The 22,995-nt window shown below is 42.8% G+C and overlaps 1 protein-coding gene across 3 annotated transcripts in view; it reads left to right on the forward strand.

The window, feature by feature from the left end:
• IQGAP2 (IQ motif containing GTPase activating protein 2) overlaps nucleotides 1–22,995 on the forward strand; it is a 338,812-nt gene that overhangs the window by 295,471 nt on the left and 20,346 nt on the right. For all 3 annotated transcript variants that reach the window (XM_021084462.2, XM_085013875.1, XM_085013876.1), the window contains 6 exons: nucleotides 2,161–2,301; nucleotides 2,653–2,737; nucleotides 3,645–3,877; nucleotides 6,952–7,084; nucleotides 13,871–13,973; nucleotides 15,431–15,572. In XM_021084462.2, coding sequence (XP_020940121.2) covers nucleotides 2,161–2,301; nucleotides 2,653–2,737; nucleotides 3,645–3,877; nucleotides 6,952–7,084; nucleotides 13,871–13,973; nucleotides 15,431–15,572 — 837 coding nt within the window. The remainder of the gene's footprint in view (nucleotides 1–2,160; nucleotides 2,302–2,652; nucleotides 2,738–3,644; nucleotides 3,878–6,951; nucleotides 7,085–13,870; nucleotides 13,974–15,430; nucleotides 15,573–22,995) is intronic.

The following is a 22,995-nucleotide window of genomic DNA, read 5'->3' on the forward strand; positions in this document are numbered from 1 at the left end:
CGTTATTTCTTTCCTTTTAACAGCTGAGTAATATTCCATTGTGTGTATGTACCACATCTTCTTTATCCACTCCTCTGTCGATGGACATTTATGTTGTTTCCATGTCTTGGCTATTGCATATAGTGCTGCAGTGAACATTAGAGTACATGTCTCTTTTCATGTCATGGTTTTCTCTGGATAGATGCCCAGGAGTGGAAAGTACCAATTGATTCTTAAAGCCACAACTTCTATAGTTCTCTCCCTTGGCTTTTTTTGTGTATGTGTTTCTAAACCTGGGCATAGAAATGGCACACAAGCTTTCTCTTCACCTGACAATACCTACTTTTTTTTTTTTCTTTTTTTGGTCTTTTTGCCTTTTTCTAGGGCCGCACCCGTGGCATATGGAGGTTCCCCAGCTAGGAGTCTAATCGGAGCTGTAGCCGCCAGCCTACACCACGGCCACAGCCTCGTCTGCAACCTACACCACAGCTCACAGCAACGCCAGATCCTTAACCCACTGAGCAAGGCCAGGGATCGAACCCACAACCTCATGGTTCCTAGTCGGATTTGTTAACCACTGCGCCGCGATGGGAACTCCATGATAATATGTACTTTTTTATAGTCACCAAGTAACGTGGGTGTGTGAGCATAAGCACGTCAATGGGATTGGCTTACTCTGGGTACATCTAAGTAACCTCAGCTTTTTATTTCCTGCAAAAGGATGCCTTGTGAAATAATTGAGATATGCACAGAGAATTACATGGGTGGTTATTGCAGCACTGCTTGCAATAGAAAAAGATGGGGGAAGTCAAAATATTTAGTTTTGGGAATCTGTTAAATAAATGTTTGTATAGTACAAAATGGAAGAGTAAATAACTGTTTGGAACAGTGGCATAGAAATAAGTTTGTTGGCCTGAGAAAAATGTTCATGTTTGGTACAGTAACTCATTTTGCTTTCTTTCTTTTTTTTTTTTTTTTTCTTTTTAGGGCCGCACCTGCAGCATGTGGAAGTTCCAAGGCTAGGAGGCTAGGGGTCTAATTGGAACAGCAGCTGTCAGTCTACACCATAGCCACAGCAACACTGGACCTCTAATCCACTGAACGAGGCCAGGGATTGAACCCATGTCCTCATGGGTTCATTTCTGCTGCGCCACAGTGGGACCTGCCATTAACTCATTGTCTATTGAAAAAGAATTAGGCATGTATATACAAACACACATAGGATCTGTATAGACGTGTATATACGTGAACTTTCTGATATCCAGGAATGTCTGAGGCCTATACAGACAGGTGTAGAGAAGGACCTAGAAAGTTAAGCAGTAAATATGAAAAGTGATTGTCTTTGGGTCAGTATTGTTTTCTTGTTTGCTTTTATGCAATTTTTTTCTATAAAGAACATGTTTCTTTTTATTTTTTTATGACCATACCTGTGGCACATGTAAGTTCTAGGAATTGAATCCGAGCCGCAGCTGCCACCTGCACTGCAGCTGTGGCAATGCTTGATCCTTTAACCCACTGTGCTGGGCTGAGGATGGAGCCCGTACCTCCGTAGCAACCCAAGCTGCTGCAGTTAGATTCTCATCCCACTGTGCCACAGCAGGAACTCCAGAACATACTGCCTTTTTTTTTTTTTTTTTTGCTTTTTATGGCCACACCCATGGCATATGGAAGTTCCCAGGCTAGGGGTCGAATCGAAGCTGCAGCTGCCAGCCTACACTACAGTCACAGCATGCTAGATCTGAGCTGTGTCTTCAAACTACACCACAGATCATGGCAACCCTAGATCCTTAATCCACTGAGCGAGGCCAGGGATCAAACCTGCGTCCTCATGGATCCTAGTCAGGTTTGCTAACTGCTGAGCCATGAAGGGAATTCCATACTGCTTTTTATAATAAGAGAGAGAGAAAGTTAGCTGGGTCCACATTACCTGGGTCTGCCTGTTACTTTGCTGGAAAAGCCCACATGGAGAGCCTAGAGTCACCCCGCTGCACTGGTGGCAGAGGGTTCCATGAAGACATGTGGAGTTCCCCTCCCCACCCCCCAACAATGTTTTATCCCTGGGGTCATTGGGCAAACTCCGGTTCACATGGCAGAAAACTTGACCGTAGAACCAGCTTGGTAAGGATACAAATGTGTGGAACTAATTCTCCCAGTGATCAGAAGCCCTTGTTGTGTTTTCAGCAACCTGCCTTATGATGTGACCACAGAACAAGCTCTGACCTACCCCGAGGTGAAAAACAAACTGGAGGCTTCCATTGAGAACCTGAGAAGGGTCACCGACAAAGTCCTAAATTCCATCATTTCCTCGCTTGATCTACTGCCGTAAGTTGTAGATGCAGTGACTTTAACACTCTTGGCTGAGGGCTCCTGCAATACTCTGTGAGATAAACCCCAGTCGTGAAGACAGGAGGTAGCCCTCATGTTGTGTTTACTGGTTGAAAAGTTTGCCAACATTTGCATTTTTGCATCATAACTGTTCTCCGAAGAGGAGACATACAAAACTGTACTCAGTTGCCGTCTTCCTTGGCAGTCCTGTGATTCTGTTACCATCTCATTTTCTGTTGAATTTTTAGGAAAACTGCTGGGCTTTAGTGGACTGGAACAACTGCTCTGTGTTTCTTCCTCACTTAGCCTTTTTCCATTATTTTCTTTTGTCATCTGTTTTCCATGTAGTTATGGATTGAGGTATATAGCCAAAGTACTGAAGAATTCGATCCATGAGAAATTTCCTGATGCAACAGAGGATGAGCTCTTAAAGGTAGATTTTCAAGGGTCCTCTCACTGTAGCTTCTCTTGGGGGTATGAGCCAAAATGACCAACACACCATTTTGTCAAAATTTTCCCCTTATATGACTATTTATAATAAATAGCAACTCTTCTATGTCTAATGGCGATCAAGATTACTGCAGAGTTCCTGTTGTGGTTTAGTGGGTTACGAAACCAACTAGTATCCATGAGGATGTGGGTTCGATCCCTGGCCCAGCTCAGTGGGTTAAGGATTTGGTATTGCCGTGAGCCACAACATAGGTTGCATATGCAGCTCCGATTCGACCCCTCGCCTGGGAACTTCCATATGCTGCATGTGCGGCCCTAAAAAAAACAAATTACTGCTTATTCTGTGGTTCATTTGGAACTCTTACACATTATTGAGATTCTTTATATTAAAGAATTTGGGGGCAAAAGCCTATTTTCACCAAAAAGAATTTTGTCAGCTCTGTTAGTAACGTGTGATGACGTTCACGACCTTAACTCTGTTATAATTCAGATCAAAAAACGATTCACTTCCTTGGGAAATGTCAATTGATATTAACTTTAAAAAAACCCCTCCAAACTGTTGGAGTTCCCATCATGGCTCAGCGGTTAACGAACCTGACTGGCATCTATGAGGACTCAGGTTCGATCCCTGGCCTCGCTCAGTAGGTTAAGGATCCGGCATTGCCGTGAGCTGTGGTGTAGGTCACAGACACGGCTCAGATACTTCATTACTGTGGCTGTGGTGTAGGCTGGTGTCTACAGCTCCGCCTTGACCCCTGGCCTTGGGAACCTCCATGTGCCGTGGGTGCAGCCCTAACAAGACAAAGAAAATAAAAATTGAAAAATTAAAAACCCTCTAAACTCATGATTTTTCTCTCTCAAAATTAGTCTTTTCTTCTGCATTACTCCAGATTGTTGGGAACCTCCTGTACTATCGGTACATGAACCCAGCCATCGTAGCTCCAGACGGCTTTGATATCATCGACATGACAGCGGGAGGGCAGATAAATTCCGACCAGAGGAGAAACTTGGGATCAGTGGCCAAAGTTCTTCAGCATGCAGCCTCCAACAAGCTCTTTGAAGGAGAAAATGAGCATCTCGCATCTATGAACAATTATTTGTCAGAGACATATCAGGAGTTCAGGTGAGAGCGGTCATTGCCTTTGCGGAAAGAATAATGTGTGTTTTGTGCCCAGAGCAGGAATTGGGGGGGGGGAACCTGGGGGGACAGTGGGCTGCATGCATTTCTTCTTCTGTGGAGGGAGGAGCAAGCAGGCCAGGTTACTTCTGTCTCCTGTTCCCCATCCCACACATGGCCCCAGTTTCCCCGCTACATTGAGTCCTCCCTATAGGGATGATTCTGTTGTTGACAAAATGAAATATGTATTGGAGTTCCCCAGTGGCTCAGAGGGTTGAAGACCCGGTGTTGTCACTGCTGTGGCTTGGGTTGCTCCTGTGGTGCAAGTGTGACCCCTGTCCCCGGAACTTCTGTATAGTGGGCATGGCCAAAAAAAAAAGGAAAAGAAGAAAATAAACGAAATATTTATTCTTCGTATGCTATAGGCTTGTAGTACTTAGAATTAACAAAATCAAAACAGCAGTTCCCATTGTGGCTCAGGGGAAACGAATCCGACTAGGAACCATGAGGTTGAGGGTTCGATCCCTGGCCTCACTCAGTGAGTTAAGGATCTGGCGTTGCCATGAGCTGTGGTGTAGGTCGCAGACAGGGCTCAGATACTGTGGTGCTGTGGCTGTGGTGTGGCTGGCAGCATCAGCTCCGATTAGATCCCCAGCCTGGGAACTTCCATTTGCTGCAGGTGCGGCCCTAGAAAGACAGAAGACAAAAAAAAAAAAAAAAAATCAAAATAGCTGACTTGTGCTTTTTTTGAACTTACAGAGAGGGTTTTGTTTTGTCCATTTAGGGAAAACTTGCCTTATCTGCATCAAACAATAGCAGGAAACTGAGGCTTTGATTGTGGAAGGTTGGGAAAATCCCGCTTCTGTGCTTGTTGAGGATGGTGTGTGAATATGTTCCGTGCTAATCTGGAGCATCTCTTAAATGCCCATGTCAGACTTAAGTCTGTTGACGCTGCAAGCTTTCCACGCTGTCTCACTAATCATTGCATGGGGACCTGAGAGCGGGGAGTGTAGCAGGAAGACATGATCCTGTGAGACTCTTGGAGGGACCGCTTTCACCTTGTTCCTGGTCCTTTTTCTGCCCTTCAGTCAGGAAGTCATCCAAGTATGACATCAGGGTAGCTCCTTTCATGCCCCGCTTGGAAAATGATCAATTTCCCCTTTTCTCCGTTTTCCTCTGCACCAGTGATTTATCTCCTGACCAAGGTAGCTCATGATCATTCATCTCTGTTTGGAGTTTGGAGCCTTTTGTGAGAAATTTCTCCCAAATCCTCTTACTGTGGGAAGTCTTGATTTTCTCAAGCTGCTCATTTGAGGTCTTCTCACTGACTAAAAAAAGTCACATCCATTTCTTGAAAGTCCTGATGTGCTATTAGAACCTCTTTTTACTTCCTTCTCCCTCAGATGATTCCTACCAAACACCGATGTTTTCAATTCTTCTTCCTTTAAAAAGAAACAAAACCAAAAGCCTCCCTTCCTCTCTTAAATTCCTCTTTTTTTTTTCTCTTCCACTCATATTTATCCTTTACATTCCTCAGCAACTCATGAAAAATTGTAGCCCAAAAAGTGCAGTAAGACCCGTCTGTCACATGGGCACATGGCTGCCTGCCATTTACTCTCCGCCCACCTTGGGGTGGGAAGGCAGAGGTCTTGGGCATAAGCCTTGGGTGCCCTTAGGAGATATGCTGAGGACAATTACAGGCATATGAAACGTTTACAGACTTAGAGAGTGAAATATCTGTTCTATCTGTGCAAGGGATCCCTCCCAAACCATGACTGTAAAGCACCTGGCTTTTCTTCATCTCTCTGGTGAAATTTACTGTAGCTTAAAATAGCAGACTTTTAAGAGTCTGAGCACTGGAGGAAGGTGGCATTGTATGTATTTGTGCGTTTGGTCTTAACAGCCTTTCCAGCCAGCAAGTGTTGTCTGGATCAACTATAGAGTAGGCTTAAGTGGGAATGTTTGTCATATTGGTAACAGAAACACTGAAGGGGTATGGAAGGCCCAGGAATTGGTGCCAGTTAAAGTTGCAGATTTGATTAATTGCGTTTAGGATTGTTTTCTTTGAAAAAGACTTGATTCTTAGATGTCAGCCTTGACGTTTTTGTTTAAATTTCAGGGACCTCTTTTTTCTTTTTTGGGCTGTATCCACAGCACATGGAGCTTCCCAGGATAGGAGTCAAATCAGAGCTATAGCCATCAGCCTACACCACAGCCACACCAATGCAGGATCTAAGCCGCATCTGCAGCCTACACCACAGCCCAGGGCAACGCCAGATCCTTAACCCACAGAACAAGGCCAGGGATGGAACCTGTCTCCTCATGGATGCTAGTCAGATCCATTTCCACTGAGCCACGATGGGAGCTCCTCAGGGACCATTTTTATTTATTTATTTATTTATTTTGGTCTTTTGTCTTTTTAGGGCTGCACTCGTGGCGTATGGAGGTTCCCAGGCTAGGGGTCACAGACGATCCAAGCCGTGTCTGCGACCTACACCACAGCTCATGGCAACGCCAGAACCTTAACTCATTGAGCGAGGCCAGGGATCGAACCCACAATCTCATGGTTACTAGTCGGGTTCATTAACCACTGAGCCACGATGGGAACTCCTCAAGTCACATTTTTTTTAACGACCTGCCCATAATTTTATCCCATTGAGTCAGTCATGGGATCTGAGGCCCTTCCTGCTCTGTCTGTTCCTGGCTGAGGAGCTGCGTCCAACATCCGGAAACAGGGACTTGGCTTCCGCAGTCAGGAACCAGCCTGGAGGATGCTGGAATAAGTCCCCCAAGATGTGGGGTAGAAAACAAAGCACTAGCCATCCTTAAAGATTTATTCACTCTCTCTCTCTCTTTTTTTTTTTTGGTTTTTTTTGTGGGGGGGTCGTTATTTGTTTGTTTGTCGAGGAATAAAGTGTTTATTAAGCGAGGAAGGAGAGAAGAACGGTTTGGGGAAAGCACTGGCAGCCTTAGGTGTGGGGGACACAGAGAGAGAGAGACAGAGCTTCCTCACTATTGTAATACAGCTGTTTAACTTATCAGTTTGACTCCGTCTTAAGACTTGATTTTTCCCCCTTTAGGAAATATTTCAAAGAAGCATGCAATGTCCCTGAACCCGAAGAAAAGTTTAATATGGATAAATACACCGATGTGGTGACCGTCAGCAAACCAGTCATTTACATTTCAATTGAAGAGATCATTAGTACACATTCGGTAAGTGCGGTTGGCCAGGGTCTCAGCAGGGCCCGGGGCTCAGATGGCTGCCCTGGAAAATGTGTAGCTTCTGGAGGGGTTGCTGCAAGCATGTGCTCTTTTCATATTCTTTTTTTTTTTTTTTTGTCTTTTTGCCTTTTCCAGGGCCGCTCCTGCGGCATATGGAGGTTCCCAAGCTAGGGGTCGAATCAGCGGAGCTGTAGCCGCCGCCCTACGCCAGAGCCACAGCAACGCGGGATCCGAGCCACATCTGTGACCTACACCACAGCTCATGGCAACGCCAGATCCTCAACCCACTGAGCAAGGCCAGGGATCGAACCTGCAACCTCAAGGTTCCTAGTTGGATTCGTTAACCACTAAGCCATGACGGGAACTCCCTCTTTTCATATTCTTAATCCTAAAAAAAAAAACCTTTTGTTATTTATTCCCTGACCCTTATAAATTAATAACTCCTTCTTTTCCCAAATAAGAAGTTCACCTTTTTTTAATATAAGAAAAACAATTTTTTAATTTTTTATTATAGGTGATTTACAGTGTTCTGTCAATTTCTGCTGTATAGCAAAGTGACCCAGTTTCATTTATGTACATACATATATATACACACATATATATATACATTCTTTTTCTCATATTATCCTCCATCATGTTCCATCACAAGCGATTGGATATAGTTCCCTGTGCTATGCAGCAGGACCTCATTGCTTATCTACTCCAAATGCAATAGTTTGCATCTACCAAGAAATATGCTTTTTACCTGGTAGGTTTATTCCCTGACTCTTAAGCGTTGGTAAAACTCTTTCTCTCAGACAAGCCAAGTTTCCTTCTTCTGTGTTCCCTTTACAGTCAGATGGTGAGTGTGTGTTCACTGCCCAGCAAGAGCAGCCTGGGGTTTTCCTCACCCACCAAGGCCACACCGCCTGCACCCCCACAGTCTGTTTCTCCCCCTTTCAGGAATTCTCTTTGCATTTCCAGTAAGTTTCTGGGAAAATGCAAGTAATTCCTCTGTTCTAGTGTTTGGACATAGCGAGGGAATAAACAGGCTGCTCCAGGTGAGTGAAAAGAAGACACCTCACCCAACAATAGCTGCCTGCTAAGCCTCCCCTTCTGTTGTTCTGGAAAGCCCCATTTCTTAGCAGCAGGTGATTTCAGTCTGTGCTACATCGTCATCTCTCGCCCTGGTCCAGGTGCAAACATCAGCACCATCGACCATTAGCCTGTATTGGGTGCATTTTGGGGGTATGGCAGTTTTCTTGGCATTGAGAGATTCTTTGTTAAAGACAAGTTGGAGCTTATTTCCTCGAGCATCTAGATTCTTAAAATGTAACCTTTTCAAGAATAGTTGTAGACCAGGCTACCCCAAGCCAAGTCCTGAGGACTTGTTAGAAATCTACTCCAGAGCTCTGAAATCAGAACCTGCATTCTAACAAGATCCCAGGCGACTCAGATACGCAAGGTCTAGAAGCCCTGGATAAGGATACACCCACCTTCCGATTATCCACACAAATGGGGGCAAACATAACAAATGCACATCTTTGAAAGGCTCTGTCCTTGCCCCCAGTCTTCATTATTAAGCTTGGTTAAGTAACTAAAGCTTGAATATGAGTTTAGCAGAAAGATTGGCTCTACTTTTGATTTCCCTCCTTCAGAGTTGGGGCAGGGAGCCTCCTTGACATTTGCAACAAGCAAATTGCCATCAGTATTTTCAGTGACCCTAAACATAGGCAGCTGAGGGGGGAGTGAGTGGGTTGATTAAATAAAGAGGCTGTACTTGTTTTCTGTCTATATAAACAGACCAAATCACCAAGCAGATATGTCCAATAATGTTACAAATATATGTTTCTGATGAACAAGTCGACTTACTCAGATTTGAGCAATGACCCATTTATCTATTTTTTTATGGTAAATTATCCATCTCAAGAAAATGTCCACATGTTGACCACACATGTGCTGAGAGGAATAACTCATGCAGGAAAAGTGAGAGATTCTTTCCCAAGGAAAGCAGACAGACAGCGTTACTATATTAATTTGGACCCTTATTCTTTCCAAAGAAATAATCTGTTTCTTTTGTTAACAAGAATTGAAAACAGATTCCAATCCTGGGAAAAATGAGCCAGTTTGGAATTCCTTTATGTGTTATGTTGGAAGCAGATGTAATAACGTGGGAGAAGTGGAATTACAGGAAAAGACTGTCCTGTTTACTGTCTGTCTCAAGCGAGGAGCTGTCCACAGGCAGACATGGCACGGCAGGAGCATGACTTACCAAGCGTGTGGCCACATGAGCTCTTTAAGGAGACATTTTCAGGAAATTTTCATGTTCTGTAATTATCAGAATAAAGAGTAGAAGCTGGCTGCCTATATAAGCCATTCCAGGGATAGCAGCCAAATAGCATCTCTATTAGGTATATAATGTCTTTCTTTAAATCAACTTCCCTTTAAAAACAAAAGAGTTCCTGTTGTGGTGCAGTGGAAACAAATCCAACTCGTAACTGTGAGGTTGCAGGTTCGATCCCTGGCCTTGCTCAGTGGGTTAAGGACCCGGTGTTGCCCAGAGCTGTGATGTAGGTCACAGACGTGACTCAGATCCCACATCGCTGTGGCTGTGATGTAGGCTGGCAGCGTAGCTCTGATTCGACTCCTAGCCTGGGAACCTCCATATGCCACAGGTACAGCACGCCTTAAAAAGCAAAAACAAAAACCGAAACAAAAAAACCACACACATACGCACATATATATAATATACAATCTTTGCTTTAAAACAAAATACCTCTAACCATGGTGGGAAAAACTAGCATGCCTTGCAATAGACAGAGACTTTAAGAGTGAAGAAATATAATAGGAGTTCCCATCGTGGTGCAGTGGTTAACGAGTCCGACTAGGAACCATGAGGTTGCGGATTCGGTCCCTGCCCTTGCTCAGTGGGTTAAGGGTCCGGCGTTGCCGTGAGCTGTGGTTTAGGTCGCAGACGCGGCTCGGATCCCGCATTGCTGTGGCTCTGGTGTAGGCCGGTGGCTACAGCTCTGATTCGACCCCTAGCCTGGGAACCTCCATATGCCGCGGGAGCGGCCCAAGAAATAGCAAAAAGACAAAAAAAAAAAAAAGAAACCTAAATGTAAGAGCTAAAACTGTAAAAAAAATCTTAGAAGAAAACATAGGAGTAAATATTTGCGTCCTTAGATTAAGCAATAGTTTCTTAGATATGGTGCCAAATGTGCAAGCAGCAAAAGAAACAGATAAATTGGACCTCATCAGAATTAAATACTTTTGTGATAAATATTGCCATCAAGAAATCGAAGGAGTTGGAGTTCCCATCATGGCTCAGTGGTTAACGAATCTAACTAGGAACAATGAGGTTTCAGGTTTGATCCCTGGCCTTGCGCAGTGGGTTGAGGATCCAGCATTGCCATGAGCTGTGGTGTAGGTCGCAGACCCGGCTCAGATCCCGCTTTCCTGTGGCTCTGGCATAGGCCAGAAGCTACAGCTCTGATTCGACCCCTAGCCTGGGAACCTCCATATGCCTCGGGAGTGGCCCAAAAAAATGGCAAAAAGACCAAAAAAAAAAAAGAAAAGAAAGAAAGAAATTGAAGGAGTTCCTGATGTGGCTCAGCAGAAATGAACCCAGCTATATCCACGAGGATGCAGGTTTGATCCCTGGTCTCGCTCAGTGGGTTAAGGATCCAGCATTACTGTGAGCTGTAGTGTAGTTTGCAGACGTAGCTTGAATCTGGCCTTGCTATGGCTGTGGTGGTGGCCGGCAGCTACAGCTCGAATTCGAACCCTAGCCTGGGAACTTACATATGCCACAGGTGCAGCCAAAAAAAAAAAAAAAAAGAAAAAGAAATTCAAAAGACAACCAAGGTAATGAGAGAAAATAATCACAAATAATATATCTGCTAAAGGACTTGTATCCAGAATATTTAAGTAAAATCTACAACTCAATGATAAGTAATCTGATTTTAAATGAGCAACTGGGAGTTCCCGTCGTGGCCCAGTGGTTAATGAATCTGACTAGGAACCATGAGGTTGTGGGTTCGATCCCTAGCCTTGCTCAGTGGGTTAAGGATCCAGCATTGCTGTGAGCTGTGGTATAGGTCAACAGACATGGCTCGGATCTGGCGTTGCTGTGTCTCTGGCGTGGGCCAGCGGCTACAGCTCCGATTAGACCCCTAGCCTGGGAACCTCCTATGCCGCGGGTGCAGCCGTAGAAAAAGACAAAAAAAAGACAAAACAAATAAAATGAGCAACTGTACATCAAAGGACATAATCAACATAGCGAAATGGCAAGCTACAGAATGGGAGAAATATTTGCAAATCGCATTTCTGATGAGAGGTTAATATCCAAAATATGTAAAGAACTCCCAACAACTCAACAACAACGAAAAAAAACAATTTTAAAATGAGCTGGTTACTCACATAGGCGTTTCTTCAAAGAAGGTACAGAAATGCTGACAAGTATATGACAAGATGCTCAGCATCACTAATGGCTAGGGAAATCCATGTCAAAACCGACCACAGTTTTCCCTTAATGTATAACAGAGTCAGCCAATAAATCTACCATTTAATTTAGGGGAAAAAAAAAAACACCATGTGATACTACCTCACACACCTTATGGTGACTACTATTAAAAGAAAAACCAGAAAATAAGTTCTGGCAAAGATATAGAGAAATCAGAAGGCTCTTATATTATTATTAGTGGATATGTTAACTGGTATAGCTGCTATGGAAAAAATATGATAGTTTCACAAAAAAATTCAAAACATCTGAATCTGTGTTTATACTCAAAAGCAGAATTGGAGTTCCCATCATGCTTCAGGGGAAACAAATCTGACTAGCATCCATGAGGACGCAGGTTCAATCCTTGGCCTCGCTCAGTGGGTTAAGGATCCGGCATTGCCATGAGCTGTGGTGTAGGTCGCAAACTCAGCTCAGATCCTGCATTGCTGTGGCTGTGATGTAAGCCAGCAGCTACAGCTCCAATTTGACCCCTAGCCTGGGAATTTCTGTATCCTGTGGGTATGGCCCTAAAAAGACCAAAAAAAAAAGAGAGAGAGAGAGAGAGGAAAAGAAAAAGCAGAGTTAGACATTTGTACCCTCATGCTCACTGCAGCATTGTACAGTAGCCAAAAGGTGGAAGCAACTGAGTGTCCATCAGCAGACGAATGGATAGACAAAATGTAGTGCTCCTACCAGGGAATATTATTCAGCCTTAAACAGGCAGGAAATTTTGACTCAAGCTGCAACATGGATGAACCTTGATGATGTTATGCCAAGCAGAGTAAATCAGACATCACTAGTCATCAGGGACAGTAAATCAAAACAACAATGAGATAACAACTTCACGCCCACTAGGATGGCTAGAATAAAAAAATCAATGTTGGCAAGGATGTAGAAAAATTGAAACTCTTATGCGCTGCTGGTGGAAATATAAAATGGTACAGCCTCTTTGGAAATCAATTTGGCAATTCCTAAATGTCCCTAAAACGTAAGAGTTACCAGGTGATGCAGCAATTCTACTCCTGGGTATGGACTCCAGAAAATTGAAAACAGGAGTTCCTACTATGGCTCAATGGGTTAAGAACCAGGTGACTCAGTGGGTTGCTGCAGAGGTGCAAGTTCAGTCCCTCTGCTGGTGCAGTGGGATAAGGGTCCGGCATTGCTACGGGTGCAACTCAGATACAATCCCTGGCCTGGGAATTTCCATATGCCACAGGTGCAAACGTTTAAAAAAAAAAAAAGAATGTAATGGAAAAGACTGGTTTTATCATATGATTCAGCATTTTGTAAGATAGTTACTCAAAACAACTAAAATTATATTTCCTATCCCCAGGAGTACCAGCCCCATACTTTGGAAACATTGTATTAATTTACTTCAAATGAAAAGAAAGGCAGATGTGTTGTCCTCCAGTACTGCTGCTCAGAGCTGTTTCCTCTAAAACCTGGCAAACACCCCAGCAGTGTTACCATTAATCCTTTTTCATGGAAATTCTGAAAAGGACAACCAGCTGCTCCATCTAGGTCTCAGGCCAGGGAATCATATGGGCATTTCTGACAACCCTGCCCATGAGTGATCATCAATGCCAGACAGAATAAAATAACTAATAGTGGTGATTTAAAAAATAAATAAATAACTCTAGTGTTTGATTACTGCCTAATTTTTCTCTGAAGAGATATGGAAACGCCTTTGCAATTTGCTACCATATTAATCAAGAGACTTAGGCAGTGGTTTAGACTCCCCCCAATTTTGACTTTTTCTTTTAATTGAAGTACAGTCGATTTACAATGTTGTGTTAGTTTCAGGTGTACAGCAAATTGATTCAGTTATACAAACACACACACATTCTCTTTCAGCTTCTTTTCCCATGTATGTTATTACAAAATATTGAATATAGTTCCATGTGCTATATAGTAGGTCCTTGTGGGTTATCTGTTTTATAGGTAGTCATGTGCATATGTTAATCCCAAACTCCTAATTGATCCCTCAACTTTCACTTTCTCTGTAAAAGTGGAAGGAGCTCAGGGCAAAAGGCTACCTCTTGGCTAATCTTGCTGAAAGAGGGCTTATGAGTGCCTTTCAAACTATAATTTATTGGTGAAGGGCAGGCACTTCCTTCTAAGACAACATAAAAGCTGTGTCTCTCTTTGGTCTCTAATCTTAATGTCAGGCTGGTATTTAAGAGTCAAACAATATCAGAAGGAAGTTATTATGAAAAATGTGGACGGAAACTATGTAAATATGGTAGCTGTTGAGAATTTACTTTTGTCTTTGTGTGTGTGTTTTCTATATAAAGCTCCTGTTGGAACACCAGGATGCAATTGCACCAGAAAAAACTGACTTACTGAATGAACTATTAGAATTGCTTGGAGAGGTGCCTAATGTGGAATCTTTTCTTGGTAAGAGTATCTTCCTTCTACATATTGTTGTTGGTTTGTATTTGGTTGGTTGGTCGGTTGGATTTCCTATCCTAGATCAAATTAATTTTAATTTAGGTGTGATTTAATTTTTAATTTAATATTTAAGTTTATTTATTTATTTTGTCTTTTTGTCTTTTCTAGGGCTGCTCCTGCGGCATATGGAGGTTCCCAGGCTAGGGGTCTAATCGGAGCTGTAGTCACCGGCCTACACCAGAGCCACAGCAACATGGGATCCGAGCCACGTCTGTGACCTACACCACATCTCATGGCAATGCCAGATCCTCAACCCACTGAGCAAGGCCAGAGATCAAACCCAAAACCTCCTGGTTCCTAGTCGGATTTGTTAACCATTGCGCCATGACAAGAACTCCAGTACTTAAGTTTATTTAAAGGATAGTAGCTACACTCAGTCCTTTCTACCTGAAGGATTCTATAATTTTTAGTGCCCTACATTGTAAAAGAGTTTGCTATTCTTAAAACTCCAGGTACCCCGAAAAGGACTTGTCAATCATAAAGAAAGAAAAGAAAAAAATGTATTAGATGTTCCTTACTGAATTCTCCAATAATGTCATTTATTAACAATTCTCCCTTCTAGTGATGTTTTTGAAAATTTGAATATCTTTGTCTCATGCTATTTTAATGTTTAATTCAAAGATTTTTTTTAAGCCACCTTAAGTATATTGGAATGTGGTTTCTTCTGAAGACCGTGATCTCCTGTTCAGCTACCAAGCCCATGTTTCCTACAGAACCTTTTTCTTTTAAAGAAAAAAATTTTTATTAACATATAGTTGATTTACAGTGTTCCTTCAATTTCTGCAAAGTGACAGCAAAGTGACCCAGCCACCCATACACAACATTCTTTTTTTTTTTTTCATTTTCTATCATGTTCTAACCCAAGAGACCAAACACAGTTCCCTGTGCTGTACAGCAGGGCCCCATCACCTATCTGTTCTATATGTATCTGTCTATCCCCAAACTCCCCATCCATCCCCCTTTCCACTGATAAACATAAGTCTGCCCTCCATATCTGTGATCTGTTTCTGCTTTGTAGATAGATCACATATGTACATGATTCCAGATGTAAGTGATATCACATGGTATTTGTCTTTCTGATTTATTTCACTTAATATAAGAATTTCTAATTCCATCCATGTTGTTGTACATGGTATTATTTTGTCCCTTTTTATGGTTGAATAGTATTCCATTGTATAGATGTACCACATCTTCTTGATCCATCAACCTGTTGATGGATAAATGACTTGTTTCCATGTCTTGGCTATTGTAAATAGTGCTGAAATTAACATAGGGGTGTATGTATCTTTGTCAATGAAAGTTTTGTCAGATGTCCAGGAGTGGGATTGCAGAATCTTTTCCTTGCATTGTTAATGCTGTCTTCACAGTCAGTGAATTGGAAAAATAACAGTTTTCTTCTACAGGGGAAGGAGCTGTTGACCCCAATGATCCTGACAGGGTAAACACACTGAATCAACTCTCCAAGACTGAAATTTCCCTTTCCTTGACAAGCAAGTACGACATAGGGGATGGTGAAGCTATTGACGGCCAAAGCCTCATGATCAAGTAAGTGTGGGGCCTCAAGAACATGTGTCTCCAATTATGTATCTTAAACCATGCAAATTCAAATAAGGCTAAATCCTCAAATAATTCATTTTAAAATATCTAAACATCGAAATACATTCTGTTTATCCATCAAACATCTAACCAAAGGATAACAGACAGGCTATCATTTAAGAGGGAACTGAATATTATAAAAACTGCCTAAAGTTTGTCTTGTTTTTTAGTTTTCCTTAGTGTAATTTGATTCCTTTCCTTTAAAAAATGAAGTGATTAACTCAGCCTGTGAAAGTCCTTCGGTAGTTTCAGACTGGTCAGAGAACAATGGGGCAAATACCTTGAGCCAGATTTATTTTTTGGTACAAAATGTCAATATAAACAGCACATGTGATAAGACATGATGCTGTTATCTGATTTATTAGACACCTTTCCTCTTCAACTAAGCCTGGATATCTTGACTAACTGATTTTATTTATACCCTCCTTCCCGCCCTCAGAGATTTCAAACAAAGCATTCACATTTTCAGTTAATACTGTTTTTCCCATCAAGGCCTCATGGGCGTTCCACATCCGTCCTTTACACAGAGTAAGAAAGTATAATCCATCACCATCAATCGAAACACCAGAAGCAAAACCAGGTGCTCACCCAGCAATATAGTTTTTAAAAACTAGCATAAACAGACGGATTTGTATTAGCTCATTAAAACAGTTGTATATTGGGATGAGGTAGAGAATGGAAGTGGGAAATGGGGACACAAAGAAATAAGTATATAAATAATCCTCACACATGACTTCCAAGGTACATGTACTAAGTTCTGAGGTTTTCATCTGTGACAGGATCTTTCTGTTCTGCCACTGACATGCTTGAGACAGCACTTGTTTCTGGTTGGCTTTTTTTCCAGATATTCAATCACCCATGAAAATGGCAGGGGGAGAGAGAAAGAGAGAGGAAGAGGGAGGGAGGGAAGGAGAGAGGGAGAGAGAGAGAAAGAAAGAAGCTACTCAGTGTGCTGTGTTGCAATATGTGCATCTTCTCCTAGACTTGTTTATTGTGTGCTGTCATTATCTCTAAGGCGCCATTTGTTCATGTAGCCAAATACTTGAGTTACCTACTCTGTGTCCATGGCACTGGGCTTGAGGCTGGGGTTCCAGCAAGGGGAGCGAGCCGTTAAGGGTCCCTGCCTTCTGGATGTCTGGAGTCTGATGGAGAACCCGGCTCACCTGTGGGACCCAGGACACCCTGCAAGACTGCTAGGCAGGAGTTCCCATCGTGGCTCAGTGGTTAATGAACCTAACTAGGAACCATGAGGTTGCGGGTTCGATCCCTGGCCTTGCTCGTGAGGTCAAGGATCTGGCACTGCTGTGAGCTGTGGTGTAGGTTGCAGACGAGGCTTGGATCCCGCATTGCTGTGGCTCTGGCGTAGGTGGGCAGCTACAGCTCCAATTAGACCCCTAGCCTGGGAACCTCTATATGTTGCAGGAGCGGCTCTAGAAAAGGCAAAAAGACCAAAAAAAAAAAAAAAAAAAAAGACCACTACACAACCTTGGCCTCATAAGAGTTGAGGACAGTTTCTTTAGACTACTGATGACCAAGTCAGATTGAACTTGGAGAGAGACAACTCTGGAAGGGCCATAGAAAAAAGGGGGGGAAACTGTGGAAGCTACTCCCCACTGGCTGACCATGTGCCAGTTACAAAGGTAACGGGAAGTAACAGATTGTGTGGTCCCACCGTGCAAATTAAATTAGGCTGAGTAGCCTATGACCTCTGAACTTTATGCTTTATTATTTATTTATTTATTTATTTATTTATTTATTTATTTTTGTCCTTTTAGGGCCACACCCATGGCATATGGATGTTCCCAGGCTAGGGGTCTGTCTAGTCGGAGCTGTAGCTGCTGGCCCACACCACAGCCACAGCCACAGCCACACGGGATCCAAGCTGCATCTTCGACCTACACCACAGCTCACAGCATTGCTGGATCCTTAACCCACTGAGCGAGGCCAGGGATCGAACCCACGACCTCATGGTTCTTAGTCAGATTCGTTTCCACTGCATCACGATGGGAACTCCAGCTTTATCCTTTAGAAGTAACAGAAATCTTTTCACAGTTTTGTCTTTTGCTTGAAGGCTATTTTCTAAATGTACTCAACTCAAATGTCAGCATAAACGAATGAAGGTCATGATTCGAGTAGTCTAAAATATCAAATAGTCTGAACATCACGCATATTTATACTGACTTCTGAATATGCGTCTCCTTGGTTCTGTGAATTTTTGGAAGTCACAATTTAAAAGCAGCACCATGCAAGTCAGGAGTGTTGGACAGTGGAGTATCTCAGCCAGGGCAACCTGGTACATCGTCCTCCTTGCCTCCGCCCTCGTGTGGCTCTCTCCCTTCTTGCCCACTGTGTGCTGAAAACAAGTGCCGTCTGCTTTTTTTTTTTTTTTTTTTTTTTTTTCCTTTTTATGAAAGCTGCACCTGCTGTCTATGGAAGTTCCCAGGCCAGGGGTTGAATCAGAGCTGCAGCTGCCGGCCTACACCACAGCCACAGCAACACCGGATCCAAGCCACCTCTGCGACCTATATTGCAGTTTGCTGCAATCCCAGATCCTAACTTAACCCACTGAGCAGGGCCAGGGATCAAACCTGAATCTTCACAGACGCTGTGTCGGGTTCTTAACCCACTGAGCCACGATGAGCTCTACCAAGTAGAGCCAGCCAGTGGTTTTATTTATTTACTGCTATATTTTGTGATAAAATATACACAGCACAAAATTTAACATTCTAACCTTTTAAAATGTATGATTCAGTGGCTTTTAGTATATCCAGAATCTTGTGCAGCCATCACTACTGTCAAGCTCCAGACCATTTTCACCATTCCAGAAGTAACCCCACATCCAGGAGGCAGTCATTTCCCAGTGCCCCTGGGGCATCTTTTCAGGCCCTGCTGCCCACTCCTGGCCATCACTAATCTACTTTCTGTCTCTGAACTTGCCAGTTGTGGAAGGTTCATATCATTGGAATCAGACAGCATGTGGCTTTGTGTGTCTGGCTTCTTTTATTCAGCAAATTTGTGCCTGAATAACATTCCTTTGTATGAATCTACAACATTTATTATGGACATTTGGGTCGCTGCTCCCTTTTAGCTATAGTGAATAGTACTACTACAAACATTTGTCTCTCTATACACCTTTTTTTTTTTTTTTTTTTTTTTGGTCTTTTTGCCTTTTCTTGAGCCGCTCCCACGGCATATGGAGGTTCCCAGGCCAGGGGTCGAATCAGAGGTGTAGCCCCCGGCCTACGCCAGAGCCACAGCAAGGCCAGATCCAAGCCGCGTCTGCAACCTACACCACAGCTCACGGCAACATTGGATCCTCGGCCCACTGAGCTAGGACAGGGATGGAACCTGCAACCTTGTGGTTCCTAGTCGGATTCGTTAACCACTGCGCCATGACGGGAACTCCTGTATACACCTTTTTAATTGAACCCTTGTTTTCTGTTCTCTTGGGTTCTGTTCTACCTAAGGGTAGAATTGCTTGGTTGTATTGTAATTCTATGTTTAGCTTTTTGAGGACCTGCCAAACATTTTCCCACAGTGGCTACACCATTTATATTTCTATCAACAATTTTTCCAGAATTTTTTTTCTGTTTTTTGGGGATTTTTTGGTTATAGCCATCCTAGAAGGTATGAAGTAGTATCTCATTGTGGGTTTGATTTGCATTCCCTTGGTGATTAATAATGATGAGCATCTTTCCCTGTGCTTGTTAGCAATTTGTATATCTTCTTCGGAGAAATGTCTATTCAAGTCTTTTGGCCATTTTTTATTTGGGTGGTTTGCCTTTTTGTGCAGAGTTGTATGAGTTCTTTATATGTTCTGGATAATAAACCCTTAGCAGATATATGATTCACAAATATTTTCACCCCTTCTATGGTTTGTCTTTTTATTCTCTTGATAATATCCTTCTCTGCAGATAAATTTTGACTTAATGAAGTTCAATTTATCTTTTGTTATTTTCTTGTGCTTTCGAGATCATATGTAAGAATTCATTACCCAGGAGTTCCCGCTGTGGCAGAGTGGGTTAAGAATCCGACTATAGCGTCTTGGGTCCCTGTGGAGACATAGCTTCAATCCCTGGCCCAGAGACATGAGGCGAAGGATCCAGTGTCGCCACAGCTGCAGTGTAGGTCAATCCCTGGCCTGGGAACTTCCATATGCCAAGGGTTTGGCCATAAAATTAAAAAATAAAAAAAGGAATTCATTGCCCAAACCAAGACCATGAGGATTTACTTCTGTATTTTGTTTTTGGTTTTTTTTTTTTTTTTCTAAGTATTCTATAGCTTCAGCTTTTATATTTAGGTCTATGATCCCTTTTGAGCTAATTTTTGTGTATGGTATTAGGTTGGAGCTCAGTGTCATTTTTTTGCACAGTGATGTCCAGTTTTCCATCATCATTTATCTTTATAATTCAGTGAATTTTATTATATTTATAGTTGTACAACCATCATCACAACTTAATTTTAAAACATTTCTATCCCAGCTCCCCAGCTCCCCCCCGCCGCCACCTGTCCCCTTTGGTAACCATAAGTTTTTCAAAGTCTTTCTGTTTCTGTTCTGCAAAAAAGTTCGTTTGTATCCTTTTTTGAGATTCTACATATAAGTGCTGTCATATGATGTTTGTCTCTCACTGTATAATTTTTAAAATAAAGAACCGAGAAACAAATTACCAATTGCATGAAGCTACCTAAAAGATCAGAAGTAGCCCTAAAAGTTGTGCACTCCAGTCTTAGGTTGGCACATCCCTGCCCGCCTCATGTCCTCTTAGTAATTGAGATGAGTACAGGAGTGGGGTGAGGGTGGGTGGACATTCAAAATGGGCTTCAGGGAAGAGCAATTCTATCACCATTTCTTACAGAGACTATTCTTTCTCCAATAAATGGTCTAGACACTCTTGCTGAAAGCCAGTCTACCATACACATATGGTTTTCTAGACTCTAAATTCTATTCCTTTGATCTATGTATCTTTCCTTATGCTAGTACCACACTCCATTTATCCAATAATGAATAATTCATCTTTAGGAGGGTCCCTGAAGTAGCAGAATTTGAAGCACCTTATGCTTGTAAATTCGATTCCACACTGATATTATAATTCTTAATAACTAGAAGAAAATGGTAATGATACCATTTTACTATGTACCAGGGATTGTCTGATCTAGTTATGGATATAGATAAGAACATAGATAACAACATATATAATAACACGGATGTGTCATGTGATAAGTTCAGCAGCTCCAAGAAGTAGAGGTTATTACCTCTCTTTTACATATAAGGAAACTAGGCACCGAACAGACAAAAATCCTTTCCTGGTCGTAAAGCTAATAAGTGGAGCAGAGATTCTAACCCAGACAATCTTAAATCTTTCCAGGCCTACACTCTTCATCGCAGGGTTTTGCAACTTGAAGGCAAAGTAACTGCTCTTTGTCCCCTTAGGGATCTTAGGATGAACAATGAGAAGGATAGCAGAGCAGTTATTGTTTAACGGATGCTGGGGCATCTTCCCAGACCACAGAGAAGAAACAACAGAGTAAGGAAATAAAGGCACATACTGGAATAGGAAGAAACTTATTTCTGTTTCCCTGCCATATGTTTATGGAATAGGGAGCTTCAGTTTGGGCTCTTACCATTTTGCCAGTACTACCAAGCATGGTATTACAAGAATAAACAGAAAGCCTGGTTGAAGAGTCCTAGAAGCACCTGGAATAACAGCCCTCATCTCACACATTAGCCACTGGACTCTGAGTAAATCACTTCACCATAAGTTGCTCAACCATCAGATGAAGGAGAGGAAGGATGACGATGAGTAGAAGGGACACAACGACACCCTATATGGTATAAAGAACTGTACAGATGTACATCTCATTATGACTTATGATCTGACTTAAAGTCTGTGATTCTTATGGCCTTTATTAAGCTTTTTCTACAAAAATACATGTGTGTGAGGAGAAGACATCAATTGTGGTTTCTAATCACACTTAGCTGCCCGAGTGCCTAGGTTGTCATTCCTAAAGAATGTCATTCCTATCACATAATTCAGTTCCGGCATCCATCATCCCAACTGAAAAATTGCCTTGCTTTGGATCCAGACTGGCCTGACCGTCAGACGGCTAAGGGGATATTTGAGGTCTGTTGATAGAAATGTATAATCATGTTATTAGAATTCTAAACAATTGGAGATCTTTTTCAGCTTTCACAGACACTCATTCCATTTCAGCCTTGGGCACATTTTAAGGGAGATGATAGGACGGGGCGGGGGGACTCAGAACGGTCCTGGTCAGAGTGTAGTAACAGACATCCTTTGAATGAAATGGCCAAACCTAAGGAGCCGCACTAATTTACAAGCAGCGTATGGTCTCATTTATTGACCGTGGGATTTGAGCACAGCTATGCTGAATAAAATAAACTCCCTGGCGGACTTCTCTTTTCTTAACTCTCCTCATTCAGGGAGACTGGCAGAGCCCTTGGTTTGATCAGCCTGTCTTTACATTTTGTTTAAATAGCCATGGGGTCAAAACTCTAACCAGTCGATTAATGCTGGTCAGACCATATCTAGAATACTGCGTTTGGAGTTCCCGTCATGGCTCAGTGGTTAACGAATCCGACTGGGAACAGGAGATTTCGGGTTCCATCCCTGGCCTTGCTCAGTGGGATAAGGATCTGGCATTGCCATGAGCTGTGGTGTAGGTTACAGACGCGGCTTGGATCTGGCGTTGCTGTAGCTGTGGCGTAGACCAGTGGCTACGGCTCCGATTAGACTTCTAGCCTGGGAACCTCCATATGCTGCAGGAGAGGCCTTAGAAAAGGCAAAAAGACAAATAAAATAAAATAAAATACTGTGTTTGTATTGATGTGGGGAGGGGACGTGTCTTAAAGTTGTTGGCAAACTGAAATGTGAGCAGAACTAGAAACTCTGTTTTAATCCTGTTCTGAAGAGTTTTAAGGAACTGAGAGGTTTCACTTGGAAAATAAAAGAAAGGTGGTAGAGAGAGGGGATTAGAGGCATCATTCTGGCCCCTCTGGCCAGGTTGATGTGAGAGGCTGGTGGTGTGGAAAGGGAATTCAACTCGTTTTCTGCAGCTCTAGAAAATAGAGTGTGGCCTTGTATAACCACTGAACCTCTGAGGTCTTAGCTGACTCATTTGTAAAATCAGGGATTGGACGGTTGCCCAAAGGTTCCCCAAAGTACGGAGGGCCTGTGACTCAGGTCCAGTGAGTGGATGGGCCTGGAGGGCAGGCCTTTCAGAGTGAGCGTCCCATTTAAGAAGGGGCTGTTTCGAGAAACTGACTCACAGACATGGAGAACAGGCTTGTGGTTGCCAAGGGGGAGGAGGGAGGGAGTGGGATGGACTGGGAGTTTGGGGTTAGTAGATGCAA

This window comes from Sus scrofa, chromosome 2 (genome assembly GCF_054392235.1).
Source record: "Sus scrofa isolate SSC_HxYL_T2T_F1_AM1 chromosome 2, Sscrofa_HxYL_maternal_Yorkshire_Landrace_v2.0, whole genome shotgun sequence".
Classification (NCBI taxonomy): domain Eukaryota; kingdom Metazoa; phylum Chordata; class Mammalia; order Artiodactyla; family Suidae; genus Sus; species Sus scrofa.